Below are 21,398 nucleotides of genomic sequence, written 5' to 3'. Positions count from 1 at the left end.
AAACTTCAATATTACTTTTACATAAGTATTCAGACTTTTTTGAAGCACCTTTGGCAGCGATTACAGCCTTGAGTCTTCTTGGGAATGACACTACAAGCTTGGTACACCAGTATTTGGGGAGTTGCTCCCCTTCTTCTCTGCAGATCCTCTCAAGCTCTGTCAGGTTGGATGGGGAGTGTCGCTGCAAAGCTATTTTCAGGTCTCTCCAGAGATGTTCTATCGGGTTCAAGTCCGGGCTCTGACTGGGCCACTCACGGACATTGAGACTTGTCCCAAAGCCACTCCTGTGTTGTCTTTGCTGTGTGCTTAGGGTCATTGTCTTGTTTGAAGGTGAACCGAGCTCTCTGGAGCAGGTTTTCATCAAGGATCTCTGTAAATTGCTCCGTTGATCCTGACTAGTCTCCCAGTCCCTGCCGGTGAAAAATATCCTCACAGCCTGATGCTGCCACCACCATGCTTCACCGCCAGGTTTCCTCCAGATGTGACATTTGACATTCAGGCCAAAGAGTTCAATCTTGGTTTCATCAGACCAGAGAATCTTGTTTCTCATAGTCTGTGAGTCTTTAGGTGTCTTTTGGCAAACTCCAAGCGGCCTCTCATGTGCCTTTTACTGAGGAATGGCTTCTGTCTGGCCACTCTACCATAAAGGCCTGATTGGTGGAGTGCTGCAGAGATGATTGTCCTTCTGGAAGGTTCTCCCATCTCCACAGAGGAACTCTGGGGCTCTGTCAGAGTGACCATCAGGTTCTTGGTCACCTCCCTGACCAAGGCCCTTCCTCCCAGATTGCTCAGCTCTAGGAATTATCTTGGTGGTTCCAAACTTCTTCCATTTAAGAATGATGGAGGCCACTGTGTTCTTGGGGACCTTCAATGCTGCAGACGTTTTTTGGAACCATTACCCAGATCAGTGCCTTGACGCAATCCTGTCTCAGAGCTCTACAGACAATTCCTTTGACCTCATGGCTTGGTTTTTGCTCTGACATGCACTGTCAACTGTGGGACCTTATATAGACAGGTGTGTGCCTTTCCAAATCATGTCCAATCAATTGAATTTACCACAGGTGGACTCCCAAGTTGTAGAAAAATCTCAAGGATGATCAATGGAAACAGGATGTAGCTGAACTCAATGTTGAGTCTCACAGTAAAGGGTCTGAATACTTATCTAAATAAGGTATTTCTGTTTGTTGTTTTTCATAAATTTGCAACAATTAAAAAAAAAAAAACTTTTCGCTTTGTCGTTATGCGGTATAACAATCGTCACAAAATGTGGAAAAAGTCAAGGGGTCTGAATACTTTCCGAAGGCACTGTATACTGTATTCTAGTCAAGTCCATTCTATTCAACTATTGCTGTAGATATACTATCCACATATTCTTCAGCTATATATATATATATATAGCTGAAGAGGGGGTAGTCCAACAGTCCAGGTCACAATGGGCAATCACAGAGCTTTTGATCTCGTTTCTCTCACTCTTCGTACCTCTCTTGTCTCTCACCCTTCGTACCTCTCTTGTCTCTCACCCTTCGTACCTCTCTTGTCTCTCACCCTTCGTACCTCTCTTGTCTCTCACCCTTCGTACCTCTCTTGTCTCTCACCCTTCGTACCTCTCTTGTCTCTCACTCTTCGTACCTCTCGTCTCTCACTCTTCGTACCTCTCGTCTCTCACTCTTCGTACCTCTCTTGTCTCTCAATCTTCGGACCTCTCGTGTCTCTCACTCTTCATACCTCTTGTTTCTCACTCTTCGAACCACTCGTGTCTCTCACCCTTCGTACCTCTCTTGTCTCTCACTCTTCGTACCTCTCTTGTCTCTCACTCTTAGGATCTCTCGTGTCTCTCACTCTTTGGACCTCTCTTGTCTCTCACCCTTCGTACCTCTCTTGTCTCTCACTCTTTGTAACTCTCTTGTCTCTCACTCTTTGTACCTCTCTTGTCTCTCACTCTTCGTACCTCTTGTCTCTCACTCTTCGTACCTCTTGTCTCTCACTCTTCTTACCTCTCGTCTCTCACTCTTCGTACCTCTTGTCTCTCACTCTTCGTACCTCTCTTGTCTCTCACCCTTTCGAACCTCTCTTGTCTCTCACTCTTCGGACCTCTCTTGTCTCTCACTCTTCAGACCTCTCTTGTCTCTCACTCTTCGGACCTCTCGTGTCTCTCACTCTTCGGACCTCTCACGCTTCGGACCTCTCGTGTCTCTCACCTCCTCTGCCCCCTTTGTGCAGGCTGCTTCCTCCTTTATCCCCAAGCACTCCCTGGCTTAACGACCCACAGCTTTTCCTCATTGGGGCAGGAAGTCCATATAAGGCTTGGGGATGGAGCAAGCTACCTGCAAGATATCTCTCAATTACCACTCCCCTCACCTCTCCCTGCCGTCTGCCACAACATATATATATATATATATATATATATATATATATATATATATATTATACTCCAAACTCTGACATTGCTCGTCCAAATATTTATATTTTTTTATTCCATTATTTTACCCTTAGATTTGTGTGCATTGTTGTGTGTTGTTAGATTATTACTGCATTGTTGGAGCTAGGAACACAAGCATTTCACTACACCAGCAATAACATCTGCTAAAAATGTGTATGCGACCAATAAAATGTGATTTTATTATATTTTATATTTTCTAATATTTTATTTTGACTGTGCTATTGTACCATAACCGTGGATGCATCCCAAATGGCACCCTGTTTCCTACATAGTGCGTTACTTTTGACCACATCCCTATGAGCCCTGGTCAAAAGTAATGCACTGTATAGGGAATAGGATACCATTTGGGATGCAGCCCATGTAGCCAAATAATTTTCAGCAAAAACATAGCTATATGCTCTTTGTATCATTCAATATTAATCAGGGAACAGAGCACTATTTTCTGATCCAGAATTCTAGTCCTATTGATCTGTAAATTAATCTTCTTCTGTTCAGGTGAGCAAGATGAATCTGAGTGCCGAAGCTACCTGACCAAGATCAAGGACCTGTGTCTGAAGCTGGAGGGATGTGAGACTCGCACCGTCGCACATCTGCGACAGCCCGTGGACAAGGAACCGCTCAAGGCTTGCGCCCAGAGGACCGCTGAGCAGAAGGTACTGCAGTGACGTCACCCCTCAGTGACATTTTTTAGTTTAGTTTATAAGGATCCCCATTAGCTGTTGCACATGCTGCAGCTAGTCTTCCTGGGGTCCACACAAAATAGATGACACAGTGCATAACAGTTACAGACAAGAACAGCACAAAGACAATACAACAATACATTATAGGGGCACCTTGGGAGTTTTAGGGCACTTCACTATGGGTCTAACGGCAATGGAGGAAGATACATTTGCTGTTGTAGCTATTTCTCGACCATGACAGAAAAAAATCAGTATCTATGTAATTTAGACTCAGGGGTAGCCAGACCACTGGTAAATGGTTGCTATAAATCACACATCCAATCCCAAAGCAAACAGAGTTAATGGTAGATCTGTAATGAAGTTTGAGCCCAAATTAGATAACATGCCTATTTGAAACAGACCCAGGCCAAATTCAACATGGGGTTATTGTTTAGGAAGCTATTTAAACAGAGCCAGGTCGCATTTAACATGGGGTTATTGTTTAGGAAGCTATTTAAAGTTCTTGTGTGTCAAGTAAATGAAGTTAGACAGTAGAAGAGACAAACTAACATTTTTAGATCAGTCATGCTGTTTAGTATGTTCCATCTGCTCGTTTCTGATCGTAAGAAGTTTCAGAAGACCTTTGTGTCCCTAATTTCACTTTACAGTACATTGCTGGTTAGCTTGTTAACAACTCCATGACTGCTTGGATGCCCAGGTGGAATAGCCAGTTATGGTCCATTATTCCCTTTTCTGCTCATAGAAAGTCCAGTCAGAGTTGGAGGGCTTGAAGAAAGACCTGACCAATGTGGCTGAGAAGACAGAGGAGGTGCTGGCATCTCCTCAGCAGTCCGGCTCCACCCCAGTACTGCGCTCTGAGCTGGATATTACGCTGAAGAAGATGGAGCACATCTACAGCCTGTCCTCCGTGTACCTGGACAAGTGAGTTCCTCCTGACTCTGATTGTTACGACATGCATATCAAAACCATAGGACCAATAAGTAACATCTTCAATCTAAATAGTAGATCTGAGTCATGTTACATATACAGCTAACACTATACACCATTCCTTGTTCAGACTGAAGACCATCGACATAGTGATCCGCAGCACAAAGGGAGCAGAGGACACCCTCAAAAAGTATGAAGCCCGTTTACGAGACGTAAACAAGATGCCAACAGATGAAAAAGAGGTGGAGAACTACCACACCCAGCTAAAGGTACAGTGTCTCTGTTAGAATGAACTGTATTCTATCCGTTGGTGAATAGACAATGCTTTTACATGGACTGGTTATCCGACAGTAACTTAATGATTTCTTTGTAGTGATGTTCCTCTCTCTCCCACTCTTTCTTTCTCGCTCTTCCTCTCTCTTTTTCTCTCTCTCTCTTTGTCTCCCTCTTTCACTCTGGTAGACAATGCGTGGCGAGGCAGAGGATGACCAGAAGACGTTCGACAATCTCCAGGTGGAACTGAAAAAGGCGGCGGCCGTGAATGAGCGGATTAAGCTGGTCCACAGTGAGCACAACACCGAGCTGGAACACTACCGCCAACTAGTGGCCGGGCTAGAGGAGCGCTGGCAGGTCGTGTTTGCCCAGATAGACCTGCGCCAACAGGAACTGGACTTGCTGGGGAGGCAGATGTGCGCCTACCACGAGAGCTATGACTGGCTCATCAGATGGCTCGGTGATGCCAAGCAAAGGCAGGAGAAGATCCAGGCCATACCCATCGGCGACAGCAAGGCCCTTATGCAACAGTTGGCACAGGAGAAGGTACTCTACAACTAATAATAATATTTAGTTGGATTTATATAGTGCTTTTCTACCTAGATGCTCAAAGTGCTTTCCATAGTAAAGGGGAAACTCACCTCATCCACCACCAATGTGAGGCACCCAGGACAAGGTAGCAGGAGGCTTCCATTACAAATAGTGGAGATGAAGCTTCTTTGCTCGATGATGGAATATAATGTTACGTTACGTTACGTTACGTTACGTTACATTATCATGACAGTCAGTGTTCCAATCTTTTATCATTGTAGAAACTCCTAGAAGAGATCGAGAACAACAAAGATAAGGTTGAGGAGTGTCAAAAACATGCAAGGGCATATATTGATGCGGTCAAGGTGCGTATACAAATCACTTAAAACAAGATCATGCATATGGAGATTTGTTGCATTAATAAAATCAGTATATTATGTCCATGTGTTTTCCCCAGGACTATGAGCTTCAGGTGGTGACGTACAAAGCTCTGGTGGAGCCCCTGGCTTCGCCCCTTAGGAAAACCAAAATGGAGTGTGCATCTGACAATATCATCCAAGAGGTCGGTCATATAGACACGATGGGGAATTTATTTAATAGTCTTTTACAGCTACAGTAGCTTTAAAGTTGATAACAATTATATGGGATTACTAAACATCTGAAATTGTCTTTCAGTATGTGACTCTGAGAACCCGCTACAGTGAGCTAATGACTCTGACCAGCCAGTACATCAAGTTTATCACGGAGACACAGCGCCGCCTTGAGGACGAGGAGGTAATTGAGGGACACATTGAAGGCAGGCAGCAGCTCCCTGCTCCTGACAACTTTAATTAAACCCACCAACCATAATAACAATCGCCTGGTCCGAGATCTGTTTGTGCGCCCATGTCAACTATTTAGATGTTTGGCATGTCAAGGAGTGACATGATGGCACAAACAGACTTGAATACCCAGGCGATAACAACAATTACTATAAAACACTCTCTTTATGTATTAATGTATTAATTAAAGGGTTCAATATATTTTAGCTGATGTGGTCTATGAGAAAATGAATTAGTTTTAGTATAGCTCATCGCAGTATGGAAGGTGAGTAATAAAAAATAGTCATTTCAAATTCCGGTGCTGCAGCACATCCCTAACGCGTCACTAACAGTATCTGTCTCTCATTCTCCCTATACTGTGGTTCATGGTTGTGTAATAAGTCTTTAAATTACACTTGCAAGTTAGTGTTCCTACAGTATCCACTCAAATCTGAAGCAAACATCCGGCTCCCCATTCAACTCCAGCCTTTTTTTCTTCTGCAATTGAATTTGTTGTTTCACTCTTGAAACAAAATATTTCTGCACACTCCATTTTCTCTGATCTGGTGATTAGGACTCTGCCGTCTGACTAACTACCACCTCAGAATGATTATTTCAAGTGACCAGTTTTGTTTGCCCCTTTATTTTCCAACCTAACTCAATCTAAGCATATTCTCTATGGGTAATACACTCTTTGCAAATTATTATTTTTCAGCTTCTTGTCCTTTCAAGTTTAGTTCCAATCTTAGTCCAAGGTAAAGTTGAAGAGTAGTAGCCAAGTCAGAACATTGAAAAGTGTTATTTGATTGATTCGTATTTTATCTTAGTAATGAAAGATTAAATGGCTACTTCAAAAGACCCAAGGTAAAATACCTAATTGGCATGATATACCATTCAAGATCCCAATAGTGTTGTGAAAATGTCTCATTATATGTGCCATACATTAAGTAAATGTGACGAGACATGTGTGATTATTTCCCTAAAGCAAATAACAAACATTTCTCTCAGTAGATAACAAATGTTTTTTCATTTGAAGTAACGTTTTGTTCTACAATGGGATCCGAAATGATTGACACCCTTGATAAAGATGAGCAGAAATTACTGTTTAAAACACATCATTCAAATACTGAGCTATATTGTATGTTCAAAAACAATTGGAACTTTTTAAATTATTTATTTATTAAGTCAGTTTTGCTCATCTTTATCATGAGTGTCAATCATTTCGGACCCCACTGTATGTGTACCTACATGTACTTAAACGTTTGACTTTTTTTGAGTAATTCAATCAACTCAAACATTTATATTCTAACACTGTAATACTTAACATTGTTTTTCCCTTTACTTTTTGCTTCCACTAATACAGAAAGCTACTGAAATACTAAAGAAGGAGGAGAGAAAAAAGCTGTCTGAGATGCAGGCTGAATTAGACAAACAAAGACAGTTAGCTGAGGCACACGCAAAAGCTATCGCTAAAGCGGAACAAGAAGCCCAGGAGCTCAAGTTGAAAATGAAAGAAGAGGTCAGCAGGAGGGAGGTTGTGAAAGTGGATTCTGAGAAACAGAAGCACAACATACAGCAGCAGCTGCACGAACTCAAGAACCTGTCAGAGCAAGAGATCCAATCCAAGAGCCAGCAGGTTGAGGAGGCACTGTACAGTCACACCAAGATAGAAGAGGAGATCCACATCATCAGAATCCAATTAGAGACCACCATAAAGCAGAAGGCCACTGCTGAGGCCCAAGTTCAGCAGCTCAGGGACATGGCTGTCGAGGCTGAGAGACTGAGAAAAGTTACTCAGGAGGAGGCAGAGAAGCTTCGCAAGCAGGTGAATGAAGAGACTCAGAAAAAGCGCAACGCGGAGGAGGAGCTGAAACACAAAGCGGAGGCAGAACAAGAGGCTGCCAAGCAAAAGCAGAAGGCCCTGGATGAGGTGCAGAAGTTCAAGATGCAAGCTGAAGAGGCAGAGAGGCGCATGAAACAGGCAGAGGAGGAGAAGCAGAGGCAGGTCATGGTTGCAGAGGAGGTGGCACAGAAGAGTGCCGCTACCGAGCTGCAAACCAAACGCATGTCCTTTAACGAGAAGGCAGTAAAGCTTGAGGCATCACTGAAACAAGAACAGGACACTGTTATTCAGTTGCAGGAACAGGCAGAGCGCCTCAAGAAACAACAAGAGGAAGCCAACAAAGCCAGGGAGGAAGCAGAGAAGGAACTTGAGAAGTGGAGGCAGAAGGCCAACGAGGCACTCCGTTTGAGACTCCAGGCTGAGGAAGATGCCCATAAGAAGAGCCAGGCTCAGGAGGAAGCAGAGAAGCAGAAAGAGAACGCTCAGCGAGAGGCAAAGAAAAGGGCTAAGGCTGAAGAGGCTGCTCTTAAGCAAAAGGAAATGGCAGAGAAGGAGCTGGAGAAACAGAGGAAATTGGCAGAGGGAATGGCCCAGCAGAAACTCTCTGCAGAGCAAGAGCTAATTCGCCTAAGGGCTGACTTTGACCATGGTAAGCAACAGAGGTCTCTATTGGATGACGAGCTCCAGCGCCTGAAAAATGAGGTGAATGCTGCTGTAAAACAAAGGAAAGAGCTAGAAGATGAACTGGCCAAAGTAAGACGTGAAATGGAAGTTCTTCTTCAGATGAAGTCCAAAGCTGAGAAGGAGACCATGTCTACAACAGAGAAAAGCAGAAATCTCCTTGAGTCTGAGGCATTGAAAATGAGGCAACTAGCTGAAGAGGCAACTAAGCTGAGATCAATTGCTGAAGACGCAAAGAAGCAGAGGCAGGTAGCAGAGGATGAGGCAGCTCGGCAAAGAGGAGAGGCTGAGAAGATACTCAAGGAAAAACTGGCAGCCATTAATGAAGCAACTTGTCTGAAAACTGAAGCTGAGATTGCCCTGAAGGATAAAGAGGCAGAAAATGAGCGACTTAGGAGAAAAGCCGAAGATGAGGCTTATCAGAGAAAGGTCCTGGAAGACCAAGCAAAACAGCACAAGCAAGACATTGATGAAAAGATCACCCAGCTTAAGAAAACTTCTGATTCTGAATTGGAGAGGCAGAAGAAGATTGTAGAGGAAACTCTTAAGCAGAGGAGGGTGGTCGAAGAGGAGATTCGCATACTAAAACTAAACTTTGAGGAGGCATCAACAGGCAAGTTGGATCTTGAGTTGGAGTTGAACAAGCTTAAAGGCATTGCAGATGAGACACATAAGAACAAAGTCAAGGCGGAGGAAGAATCAGAGAAACTCAGAAAGCATGCTTTAGAGGAGGAGAACAAAAGGAAGCAAGCTGAAGAGAAAGTAAAAAAGATCACTGCAGCAGAGGAAGAGGCAGCGCGACAATGGCAGGCAGCTCAGAAAGAAGTGGAGCGCCTTAAAAAGATTGCTGCTGATGCTAACAAGCAAAAGGAGGATGCTGACAAAGAAACAGAGAAACAGATTAGTGTAGCCAAAGAGGCTGCACAGAAATGTAGTGCTGCAGAAAAGAGAGCACAGGCTGTTCTGGTCAAGCAGAAAGAGGACAATCTTTTCCAGGGCAAGCTCAAAGAGGAGTTTGAAAAGGCTAAGAATCTTGTACAAGAAGCTGAGAAGGCGAAGGAAAACGCTGAGAAAGAGGCTGCTTTACTCCGTCAAAAAGCAGAGGATGCTGAGAAGCAGAAGAAAGCAGCTGAAGCTGAGGCTGCCAAACAGGCCAAGGCTCAGGGGGATGCTGAGAGACTGAGGATGGAAGCAGAGCAGGAGGCTGCAAAGCAAGCAGAAGCTGAGGCTGCTGCTCTGAAACAGAAACAGCAGGCAGATGCAGAGATGGCCAAGCACAAAAAGCTAGCTGAACAAACAGTGAAGCAGAAGAAACAAGTTGAGCAGGAGCTGACAAAGGTGAAACTACGACTGGATGAGACTGATAAGCAGAAATCTGTTTTGGATGAAGAGCTTCAGCGCCAGAAGGATGAAGTTAGCAATGCTGTCAAGCAGAAAGCTCAAGTGGAGGATGAACTATTCAAGATCAAGGTCCAGATGGAGGAGCTGATCAAACTTAAGCTTAGAATTGAGAATGAAAACCAGCGTCTCATGAGTAAAGACAAAGATAATACTCAGAAATTCCTGGAAGAGGAAGCTGAGAACATGAAGAAGCTTGCGGAGGATGCTGCCAGGCTAAGCTTAGAAGCTCAGGAGGCAGCCCGAGAGAGACAGATTACAGAGTCCGAGCTTGAAGAACAGAGGGCTCTTGCTGACAAAATGCTGAAGGAGAAAATGCAAGCTATCCAAGAAGCAGCTAAACTGAAAGCTGAGGCAGAGAATCTCCAGAAACAAAAGGACAAGGCTCAGAAGCAGGCCCAAAAACTGCTGGAGGACAAGCAGCAGATGCAGCAACGTTTTGAGGAGGAGACAGAGGGCTTCCAAAAATCCCTAGAGGCTGAGCGCAAGAGGCAGCATGAAGCTACGGTGGAGGCAGAAAAACTGAAGCTTAGGGTGACACAGCTTAGTGATGCTCAGTCTAAAGCAGAAGAGGAGGCCAAGAAATTCAAGAAACAAGCAGATGAGATCAGGGTTCGTCTCCAAGAGAAAGAGCAACATGCTTCAGAAAAAGTAATTTTAGAGAAACTGGAGGTGCAGAGATTACAGAGCAGCAAAGAGTCTGATGACCTACGCAAAGCCATAGCTGACCTTCAGAAAGAAAATGAGAAATTACAAAAAGAGGCTGCAGATCTACAGAACAATTCTAAAGAGGTATTGCAGAATGTGAAATAATCCTGTGAAATAAAAAGTGCAAACCCCTTTGCAAATATCCATAACCTTCTCAAAAACACTAACACATAAAGGAGGTCCAAATTTACTATTCATGTGAATTGCAGAGACTGTCAACAATACTAAGTAATTTCTCATGAATTACCAAATGTTGCTGCATTTTGTAAATCCAATTATGTTTTCTAGCAAATGTTTATAATTGCATTTCAAAATTAAACCGATTTCAAATACATTTCCAATCATAGAATACAGAATACAGTTAAATGCTGTATATACAATAACATTTATATATAAATATATTGATTATATTATTTAGAAGTTATAATCAGTGTAATAGAATGTTAAGCACATGTGAAGAAGGTATGTTTGGAGTTGTATTAATTTTGTCTTTTTTTTCTCCAAATTAGATGGCCAATGCCCAACAGGAACAAATTAAAAAGGAAAAGATCGTTCTTGAGCAGACTTTCCTGACAGAAAAACAATTGTTGTTGAAAAAAGAAAAGCTCATTGAAGAAGAGAAAAATAAGCTTGAGAAACAGTTTGAGGATGAGGTTAAGAAGGCCAAAGATCTCAAAGATGAGCAGGATCGTCAAAGGAAGCAGATGGAACAGGAGAAGAAGAAACTCCACGCTACAATGGATGCCGCTGTTAAAAAGCAGAAGGATGCTGAGGAGGAGATGAGCAACAAGCAGAAAGAGATGCAGGATCTTGAAAAGAAAAGGCTTGAACAAGAGAAATTGTTGGGTGAGGAGAATGAAAAGCTTCGAGAGAAGCTGCAGCAACTTTCTACATTAAAAACATCAGCAAAATCCCACACTAAAGAAATGGAGATGCAAACGGATGAGGTCCCTGAAGATCAGCTGATTGCAATGACAATGGTGGGAACAACAAAGAAAGTATTCGATGGGTCTGCAGTAGTTGATGGTGAGAAGAAAAACGAAGAATTACCATTTTCTTTCGATGGGATTAGGGAGAAGGTTCCTGCCAGCAGGCTCCATGACATTGGTATACTGAACAAGAAGGACTTTGATAAGCTGAAAAAAGGCAAAACCACAGTGAAAGACCTGAGCAAGACTGAGAAAGTGAAAACATGTCTCAAAGGCAAGAATAGTGTTGGTGGAGTCTTGACTGCAGCCAAGCAAAAAATGAGTGTGTATCAGGCCATGAAAGAGAATAAACTTTCTCCTGGCGCTGCCACAATGCTTCTTGAAGCTCAGGCAGCATCTGGGTTCATCATCGATCCAGTGAAAAACAGAATGCTCACTGTGGATGAAGCTGTAAAGGAGGAATTAATAGGCCCAGAACTCCATAACAAAATGCTTTCTGCAGAAAAAGCAGCTACTGGTTACAAAGATCCTTACACTGGAGACAAAATCTCACTCTTTGAGGCCATGAAAAAAGGTCTGATTGAAAAAGACCAGGCCGTTAGACTTCTGGATGCTCAGATTGCAACTGGTGGAATAATTGACCCTGTCAATAGTCACCGTGTGCCTCTCCAGACAGCCTATAAGCAGGGCCAATTGGATGCTGAGATGAGCAAAACTCTATCAAACCCTACTGATGACTCAAAGTTATTCATTGACCCAAGCTCTCAGGAGAGCCTCACTTATCAGCAACTATTGGAGAAATGCACCCCAGATGCAGAGACAGGCCTACTTATGTTACCAATCACAGAGAAAGCTACACAAAGTGACAAGACCTACACAACTGAAGAAACTAAAGAGGTACTCACTAAAGTGAATATCTCTGTACCATTTGGAAGATTCCAAGGAAAGACTGTGACCATTTGGGAAATCATTAACTCAGAGTATTTCACAGAGGCACAGAGGAAGGATCTGATTCGCCAGTACAAGACCGGAAAAATTACTGTGGAAAAAATTATCAAAATTGTAATTAGCGTTGTGGAAGATAAAGAGAAGAGGAATGAAATTGTGTTTGACGGTCTGAGGATTCCTGTCACTGCAGCTGAACTTCTAGAATCTAAGATCCTCAATAAAGACCTGTTCAACAAATTGCATAATGGTAAAACAACTGTCAAAGAAATCTCTGAGATGGAGCCTGTTAAGAAAGCCTTAAGGGGTACACATAGCATTGCTGGAGTGATCATTGAGTCAACAAATGAGAAAATACCATTCTATCAAGCTGTAAAGGAACAGATGCTCTCTCCCGAGACTGCATTGACTCTTCTTGAAGCTCAAGCTGGGACTGGATTTGTAATTGACCCTGTCAAAAATCAGAAGCTCACTGTGGATGAGGCTGTTAAATCAGGTCTTGTTGGCCCAGAGATGCATGAACTACTTATGTCTGCAGAGAGAGCTGTTAATGGGTACAAAGATCCCTACACTGGAAAGAATCTATCCCTATTTGAGGCAATGTTGAAAGACCTCATTAAGAAAGACCAGGGTATCCGTCTGCTAGAGGCTCAGCTTGCAACTGGAGGTATAATTGATCCAGTTAAAAGTTATCACATCCCACATGATGTTGCCTGCAAACGTGGATATTTTAACGATGAAACAAACAAGACCTTGAGCAGCAACACTGATGAAACTAAAGTTTTCTTTGATCCTAACATGTGGGAGAATGCATCTTATGTACAACTCATGAAAAAATGTGTCACTGACAAAGATACTGGTTTTCCATTTCTTCCGCTCTCAGAGAAAGCAATTCAAAAGTCAAAAGAGGGACATTATAAGTCAAAAGAGGAACATCAATACACTGAGGTCCAGATCAAAGATGCCCTGAACCAGGCAACTATGGATCTGCCGTATGGACCTTTCAAAGGAAGGAAAGTCACTATTTGGGAGATCATAAACTCTGAATATATTACAGAGGAACAAAGAATCGAGTTGATTCGACAGTACAGAACTGGAACAGTGACTATTGAAAGAATGATTACAATCATTGTCACAATGGTTGATGAAAAGGAGGCTAAGAAACAGGAAAAGGAACAGGCCAGCTTTGAAGGGCTTAGGTCATCTGTCACTGCCAGCTCATTGTTTGAATCCAAAATAATTGATAAAGCTACATATGATCAACTCCAACAGGGTAAAAAGAAACCCAAAGAAATCAGTGACATTGACTCAGTCAGAAAATACTTGCAAGGAACAGATGGACAGATTGTAGGCATCTATATGGGCGAATCAAAGGAAAAGGTTAGCATTTATCAAGCAATGAAGAAGAACATATTGAGACAAAATACAGGTCTTTCGTTGCTCATGGCACAAGCAGCAACCGGTTTCATTATCGATCCTGTCAAAAACCAGAGGTACACTGTGGATGATGCTGTGAAAGCAGGAGTTGTTGGTCCTGAGGTTCACGAGAAACTTCTGTCAGCAGAGAAAGCAGTGACTGGCTACAGAGATCCATACACGGGCAACACCATTTCCCTCTTCCAAGCCATGAAGAAGGAGCTTGTGCTACGAGAACATGCTATTCCCCTGTTGGAAGCTCAGGTGGCCACAGGAGGGATTATTGATCCAGTCAGCAGCCACTGTGTTCCAAATGATGTGGCCTTCCAACGTGGCTATTTCAATAAGCAAATGGCTAATAACTTCACTGACCCCTCAGGGGATATCAAAGCTTTCATTGATCCCAACAATAATGAAAGTTCCACCTACAAACAACTGCAAGAGAAATGCATAAGAGATGCAGATACCGGTCTGTGCTTCCTGCCGCTATCAAAGGCTGAAGCTCAAAGTCCCGTGGAAAAGTCATACGTATACACTGAAGAAATGGCACAGACAGACTTGACTAACACTCAAGTGGATATCCCTCATCAGAGCTATGCAGGGAAGGTAATGACCCTATGGGATGTCATGGGGTCAAACCTTCTCCCTGAGGAGGAAAAGCTAAGGCTCCTGGAGCAGTATCGCCTCGGGCAAATCACAAAGGAGAGAATGATCATCATCGTCATTGAAATCATTGAACAAAGGGAGATACTGAAAGGAGAGCAGAGCATGTCCTGTGATGTGATCAGACGAAGAGTCACTATTGAGGAGCTCTATAGTTCTCGCATTATCGACCTTCAAACATACAACATGTTGAAGCAAGAGAAGAAAACTATCCGGGAGGTAATGGAAATGCCATCTGTAAAGCAGTATTTGTTTGGCACAGGCAGTATTGCTGGAATCCTCTCAGACTCCCCCTCTAAGGTTAGTATTTACCAGGCCATGAAGAGAGGTCTCATTAAGCCTGATTTTGCTATCAGTCTCCTGGAGGCCCAAGCGGCAACAGGATTCATCATTGACCCAGTGAAAGAAGAATTGCTAACAGTTGACGAAGCTGTGCGCAAAGGGCTAGTCGGCCCTGAAATCCATGACAAACTTCTCTCTGCCGAGAGGGCAGTCACTGGCTACAAGGATCCTTACAGTGGAAAAGTAATCTCTCTCTTCCAAGCGATGAAAAAAGACCTTGTTCCTGAGGACTATGCCCTGAGGCTCCTTGAAGCCCAGGCTTCCACTGGGGGACTTATGGACCCAGAATACTACTTTCACCTTCCCACAGATGTTGCCATGCAACGCGGATACATCAATAAGGAAACGTATGACAGGATCACTGATCCAAACAGTGATGTACAAGGTTATGTTGATCCAACCACAGAGGAGAGACAGACCTATGCCCAGCTGCTGAAGAGATGCAAAGCTGATAAAGAGAGTGGTCTGCGATTACTTTCACTGGCCGACAGAAGGCTGCTTTTCAAGGGTCTCAGAAAGCAAATCACCTTAGATGAGCTGCTTCGTTCACAGATTATTGACCAAAAAACATACAATGATCTCACTGAAGGCCTTATCTCAGTAGAGGAGGTCAGCAGAGCAGTGAAGAAGTACCTTGAGGGCACAAGCTGCATTGCCGGAGTATATGTAGAATCCAGCAAAGACCGTCTCTCCATCTACCAAGCAATGAAAAAGAACATGATAAGACCCGGGACAGCCTTTGAACTTCTTGAGGCTCAAGCAGCAACAGGATATATAATTGACCCGATAAAGAACCTGAAGCTGAATGTTGGTGATGCTGTTAAAATGGGAGTTGTTGGTCCAGAGTTCAAAGACAAGCTCATCTCTGCTGAGCGTGCCGTTACAGGCTACAGGGATCCGTACTCTGGCAAGATCATCTCTCTATTCCAGGCCATGAAAAAGGGTCTCATTCTGAAAGACCACGGCATTCGCCTATTGGAAGCCCAAATTGCCACTGGTGGGATCATTGACCCAGAAGAGAGTCACCGCTTGCCAGTCGAGATGGCCTACACACGTGGCCTGTTTGATGAGGAGATGAATGGCATTCTTACAGACCCATCTGATGACACCAAAGGCTTCTTTGACCCTAACACTGAGGAGAACCTCACTTACCTGCAACTGATGGAGCGATGTATGATTGACCCGGAAACTGGACTAGCACTTTTACTGTTGAAAGAAAAGAAACGTGAGAGGAAGACATCCTCTAAATCGTCTGTGCGTAAACGCAGGGTAGTCATTGTTGACCCAGAGACGGGCAAAGAGATGTCTGTATATGAGGCATATCGCAAAGGACTTATAGATCAACAGACCTACATGGAGCTTGCAGAGCAAGAGTGTGAGTGGGAGGAGATTACTATAACCTCATCTGATGGTGTTGTGAAGTCCATGATCATTGATAGGAGGTCTGGCCGACAGTATGACATTGATGATGCAATCACAAAGGGCCTCATTGACCAGTCTGCTCTGGATCAATACCGTGCTGGAACTCTGTCCATCACAGAGTTTGCAGACATGTTGTCCGGAAACATAACTGGCACCAGATCCAGGTCATCCTCTTTCGGGTCCACATCATCTTACTCCAGTAGCCCAGCTCCCTCTATCAAACCCCCAGCAACAATATGGAATGACCCAACAGAAGAAACCGTGCCTGTGGCTGGAATACTGGATACTGACACATTGGAAAAGGTGTCTGTCACAGAAGCCATGCACAGAAATCTTGTGGACAATATCACAGGTCAAAGATTGCTGGAGGCTCAGGCTTGCGTTGGTGGCATCATTGATCCAAACACTGGAGAGAAGTTCTCAGTTTCAGATGCAATGAACATGGGACTTGTGGATAAGATCATGGTTGACCGAATCAACCTGGCACAGAAGGCCTTCAATGGATTTGAGGATCCCAGAACCAAAAAAAAAATGTCTGCCGCACAAGCATTAAAAAAAGGGTGGTTGTATTATGAGGCGGGTCAGAGATTCCTGGAAGTACAATATCTAACTGGTGGTTTGATCGAACCAGAGGTCACTGGCAGAGTTCCACTAGACGTTGCAGTCAACAAGGGCACCCTAGATGCACGTACTGCACAAAAGCTACGAGATGTCAGTGGATACTCCAAATACCTCACCTGTCCAAAGACCAAGCTTAAGATCTCATACAAGGATGCCATGGATAGAAGCATGATTGAGGAGGGTTCTGGTCTGCGTCTGTTGGAAGCCTCTTCTCAATCAAGTAAAGGCCTTTACAGTCCCTACAGTGTTAGCGGTTCTGGGTCTGCATCCGGTTCCCGGCCCGACTCAAGAACTGGCTCCAGGTCAGGCTCCAGACGAGGGAGCTTTGATGCCACAGGCTCTGGTTTCTCCACTAACTTTTCCCCCTCCTCCTTCAGCTCGACGAGCTATGGGCGCAGATATAATGCAGGATTACAAAGCGGACTTAGCATGGATGAGCTAGCACAGGCCCTGACATCATTAGCAATGGGCAGGAACTGCAGTTCTGAAGAGAGAATATTCACCACAATACAACCCAATTACTCACCAGTTGCCTAATTCTTATTAGAAAAATAGACTACCTTTATTCTGCTCTGCATGTCGTTATTATGGGGCTTTTCTGCAGTATATTATACATCTTTTTGCTGGCTTTACATTTTGTCCATAGTTTATTCAGTTAAATCTTTTTGAAGTACATTTTTGGTTGCTCTCTTTTGTTTTGTGTAGTCTGGCAATGTTGCCATTATTTATATGCTTACATACAGAAGAGTTGTATTTTTAGCAACTACAATTATATTGATAATAACGTTTTCAGTGTTAGACATATTGACATATTTTTTTCATTTTTAAGCCAGCTTGTTATTAGTTCTAATTCATTATACTTCTATAGTTACATTTTCAGACATTTGAGTAAAAATTATATTTTGATTTTTTTTATATATTTCTGTTAAATTCCATCAAAGAAAGAACAATATCTATTATAAAGTATACCATTTTATGGCAAAAACAAATTAGATGTAAACGCTGTTAAACGGATGTCTGTCATTACAAATATATAGAAAGGAAAGCATCCAATCTGCAGAGTAGAATAAGGAGTCACAGGACAATTAATTATTATAACACTGGAAGAAATGCTTAAACAAAAACCAAGCTTCAAGATCTTTTCTCATCTCGGCTACAGTGCCGCTAATGTTTGGATTCTACCTATCCCCTTCTTGTAATATACAATGGACTACCAATCAGTTAAAACTATGCAGTCTTTATACAGTCAAGCACCTTATGGAGAGAGCATTCCAAGGATGGCAATCCCAACATAATATAACCTGGACAAACTCACTTGAAGTGAAAGATGCCCCAAATCACCATGAAACAGCTCGGTCTCATCTCAAGCTGAAATAACTTCTCAGCAGAACCATTGCTTCTCTGGAGACTTTTGAAAGGTGAGTCTCTAAATCCTTTCTTTGATTTGATATTTTTTTGCTAGACGTGAATCTTAAATAAATGCTGTATCTTCAAGTATTTTTTCTTCATTTTGTTGAAATCTAAGTTTTGTCTGTATTTGACTCCCTTAGCCATCCCCACTCCTCCTCTTGTGTGCTTATGCTTTGATGTCTTCCAATATCCTGAGAACCTCAAGTCAAAAAGAAGATCACCGGCAATGTTCAAGACTGCACCGACATACATGTCCATAATTTGTTTTAGACTTTTTATTTTTCAGCCATTTATTCAAAAAATAAAGGATGATGTTGTTAACTGAGCAAAATAGAATGAATCACTGCTTTGACCGTCTTCAACCTTGCGTCTAACTTTGACCCTCTGCCTGCTCACCTCCACCTGATCTCAGTAACAGTCTTAACCACCTCCACACAAACCACAACCTTGCGTCTAACTTTGACCCTCTGCCTGCTCACCTACACCTGATCGCAGTAACAGTCTTTAACCACCTCCACACAAACCACAATTGCTGTATTGAAATGTTTTTGTAAGTGCCTGCATATTCAATGCATCAAAGGGTTGCATCGATTACAAGGTGTGAATTGTACAGTAAATTGAGTGATTCACAACTGGAGAAAAAAACTGACACAGTTCCCATAGTTCAAATTATATATTATCATTATTATCAGGTATTTCCCAAGTTCATCACACAATTTATGCATCATACAGTATTCATACCCTTTTATTTCTATATAATACAACTAAGAACATTTGTACAGGGCTAATATTTAAATGTTTAGAGCTAAAAATAATTATAACATTTGAAATGTACTGACAAGCTATGTACTGTACACTGTATTATACACTGAATGTACAAAACATTATGCACACCTTCCTAATATTGAGTTGCATCCCAGTTTGCCCTCAGAACAGCCTCATTTCGTCGGGGCATGGACTACAAGGTGTTGAAAGCGTTCCACAGTGATGCTGGCCCATGTTGACTCTTAATGCTTCCCACAGTTGTGTGGTCAGCTGGATATCTTTTGGGTGGTGGACCATTCTTGATATACATGGGAAACTGTTGAGCGTGAAAAACCCAGCAGGGTTGCAGTTCTTGACACACTCAAACTGGTGCACCTGGCACCTGCTACCATACCACGTTCAAAAGCAGGTACATCTTTTGTCTTGCCCATTCACTCTCTGAATGGCACACAACATCCATGTCTCAATTGTCTCAAGGCTAAAAAATACTTCTTTAACCTGTCTCCTCCCCTTCATCTACACAGATTTAAGTGGATTTAACAGGTGACATCAATAAGGGATCGTAGCTTTCACCTGTCACCTGGTCAGTTTATCATGGAAAGAGTAATGTTCCTAATGTTTTGTACAGTCAGTGTAAATTTGAAAAATATCTTTAAGCTTAATCACTTGTTGCCTCCTAAACCAGTGTTCATATTTTCCACCACAATTGTTTGTTTTGTTCCTTAAAAGTGCTTTCCTTTGTAAAAAAAATCGAAATTTCCATAATATTGTCATACATATTTTATTATTGCTTTGCATGTCTGATCCCCCTTTAAATGACATTCAGCTTATCTTATGAAGGCTTCATAAAGCCTTCATAAGCACTACATAAATGTGTTACAAAGTATCTAGCACCGTATGTCATGCTTTGTAAATGGTTCATAAATGTGTCATAATCACCCATGTCAAATGTGACATAACCCTCTATGTGGAATATGATAGCAACATGTGCTTTATAAAGGGAGACATGTTGGGTCAAGGGATTGGAATACGCTCTAAAGTGAAGTCATGTTAGTCACATTACACCTAATCTCATTCCCAGACACATCCGCCCAAATATGCGGAAGGTCTGCTTGACCAACACATTAAACTTGGCCTTCATTAGTTAGGGTTAGGTTTAAAATCTTATTTTAAGAAGATCAATTGTGGAAATGGGCAGGGTTTAGCAATAATTATGACTTTTTAACTGTGTTAACTAGTGATGATGACAAGTACTTTATTCTGTAAGGTCACTCCTATAGAATTCTGTGGTCACTCCACTAAGGCCAGCTTTGAATGGTTGATATCACAGGCTTAAATGTGTGGTGTGTTCAATAGTCTAGGGACGACATTACACCAAGAAACACTGACCTTTATGAAAGCCCCCAACCTAAAAACATTGAAAATGGCTGTCTTCTGGCGCCAATTTACATGTTCCTGAGTACACGCACACACAAAAACAAGCCATACCGTGCGTTGTTGCGCCCATCAGGTCTTTGCAAGTCCATCAGCCCATTTAAATACCTCTTACATCCTACAGTAACCTTTGGATCATGATAGAACCTTCATAATTCAGTTGAACGTTAATAACCTATTTATTGACACTGTAGTGTCCTGTAATACTTGCATAGTCCTGTAAAGACTCTATTTTGCATGACGCTGTACTCAAGTCAGACCCCTTTGGTGATTTATAACACATACATAAATGCCTTGTATCATATGGAGCTGTACTGACTATAAAGTCAGACACCTATGGTCATTCATAACAGACCCATAAAGGCTTAATGATGTAAACACAAATGTATTAACACTTAAGAAATTATCACTAAAAGCTAAAACAAATAAACATTAAAGACAAATACATTAAGTTTCAAAAAGTCCAGCAAAGCAATTATATTGAACATTACACAGGACTGTGAATACTGTAGCCTGTCCCTGAGCTAGTGGATTGATGGTTCTTGCCTCTCTGCCTGCTGGAGGTACTGCATGTTGGTTCCAACCTTAAAAGTAACAACAAAGAAAGTTAGCATGTCTGTTTTTCTGTGCAGCGCCAGAAACTCTAAATGGGGAGATGGGAAACTCCATTTGATTCTTATTATTCTATTATTTAATGTACAAATGTGATGACATGACTATGAGACATGTCTGTATCTAAGATTTTTATTTAGCTGAGCCTGCTAGCTAGGAACATTTTGGCTAGCTAGCAATTGCTGTGAAGTTACTGAAATTATTTGAAATAACGACTGAGGTAGCTACAGTATGGAATTTAACTCAACTCTAGTCATTTAAATTACAATGAATGAAGGTTAACTTGTTTATCACTGTCCAGTGGCACGACAATTGGGCATTTTGATTTGCAAACTCATCACATGATCAGCATCTTGTCGGTAACGCTAAAAAATACTTCCGGGTCACGGAATTTAGGAATTCTTCCAAATAAAAGTACGTCATGTATTGAATTCATAGTATAAAAGTGTCAATAATCTGTATTCATGATAATATGAAAAATAGTTGTCTAAACATTAACAATGATTCATATATGTTCATATATAAGTGACATTTGTATTACATTTGGAATGCGAATCA

The 21,398-nt window shown here is 42.3% G+C and overlaps 1 protein-coding gene across 10 annotated transcripts in view; it reads left to right on the top strand.

The window, feature by feature from the left end:
- LOC112264953 (plectin) overlaps positions 1 to 18,350 on the top strand; it is a 159,127-nt gene extending 140,777 nt beyond the window's left edge. For all 10 annotated transcript variants that reach the window (XM_024441885.1, XM_024441883.2, XM_024441881.2 and 7 more), the window contains 10 exons: positions 2,936 to 3,093; positions 3,863 to 4,041; positions 4,178 to 4,316; positions 4,510 to 4,866; positions 5,133 to 5,216; positions 5,309 to 5,413; positions 5,527 to 5,625; positions 7,015 to 10,365; positions 10,791 to 18,037; positions 18,170 to 18,350. In XM_024441885.1, coding sequence (XP_024297653.1) covers positions 2,936 to 3,093; positions 3,863 to 4,041; positions 4,178 to 4,316; positions 4,510 to 4,866; positions 5,133 to 5,216; positions 5,309 to 5,413; positions 5,527 to 5,625; positions 7,015 to 10,365; positions 10,791 to 17,156 — 10,838 coding nt within the window. In that variant the 3' untranslated portion in view covers positions 17,157 to 18,037; positions 18,170 to 18,350. The remainder of the gene's footprint in view (positions 1 to 2,935; positions 3,094 to 3,862; positions 4,042 to 4,177; positions 4,317 to 4,509; positions 4,867 to 5,132; positions 5,217 to 5,308; positions 5,414 to 5,526; positions 5,626 to 7,014; positions 10,366 to 10,790; positions 18,038 to 18,169) is intronic.
- The last annotated feature ends 3,048 nt before the right edge of the window (positions 18,351 to 21,398 follow it).

This window comes from Oncorhynchus tshawytscha, linkage group LG13, assembly GCF_018296145.1.
Source record: "Oncorhynchus tshawytscha isolate Ot180627B linkage group LG13, Otsh_v2.0, whole genome shotgun sequence".
Taxonomy (NCBI): Eukaryota; Metazoa; Chordata; class Actinopteri; order Salmoniformes; family Salmonidae; genus Oncorhynchus; species Oncorhynchus tshawytscha.
The sequence above is the reverse complement of the archived record's forward strand: the minus strand, read 5'-3'. Positions and strand labels throughout refer to the sequence as shown.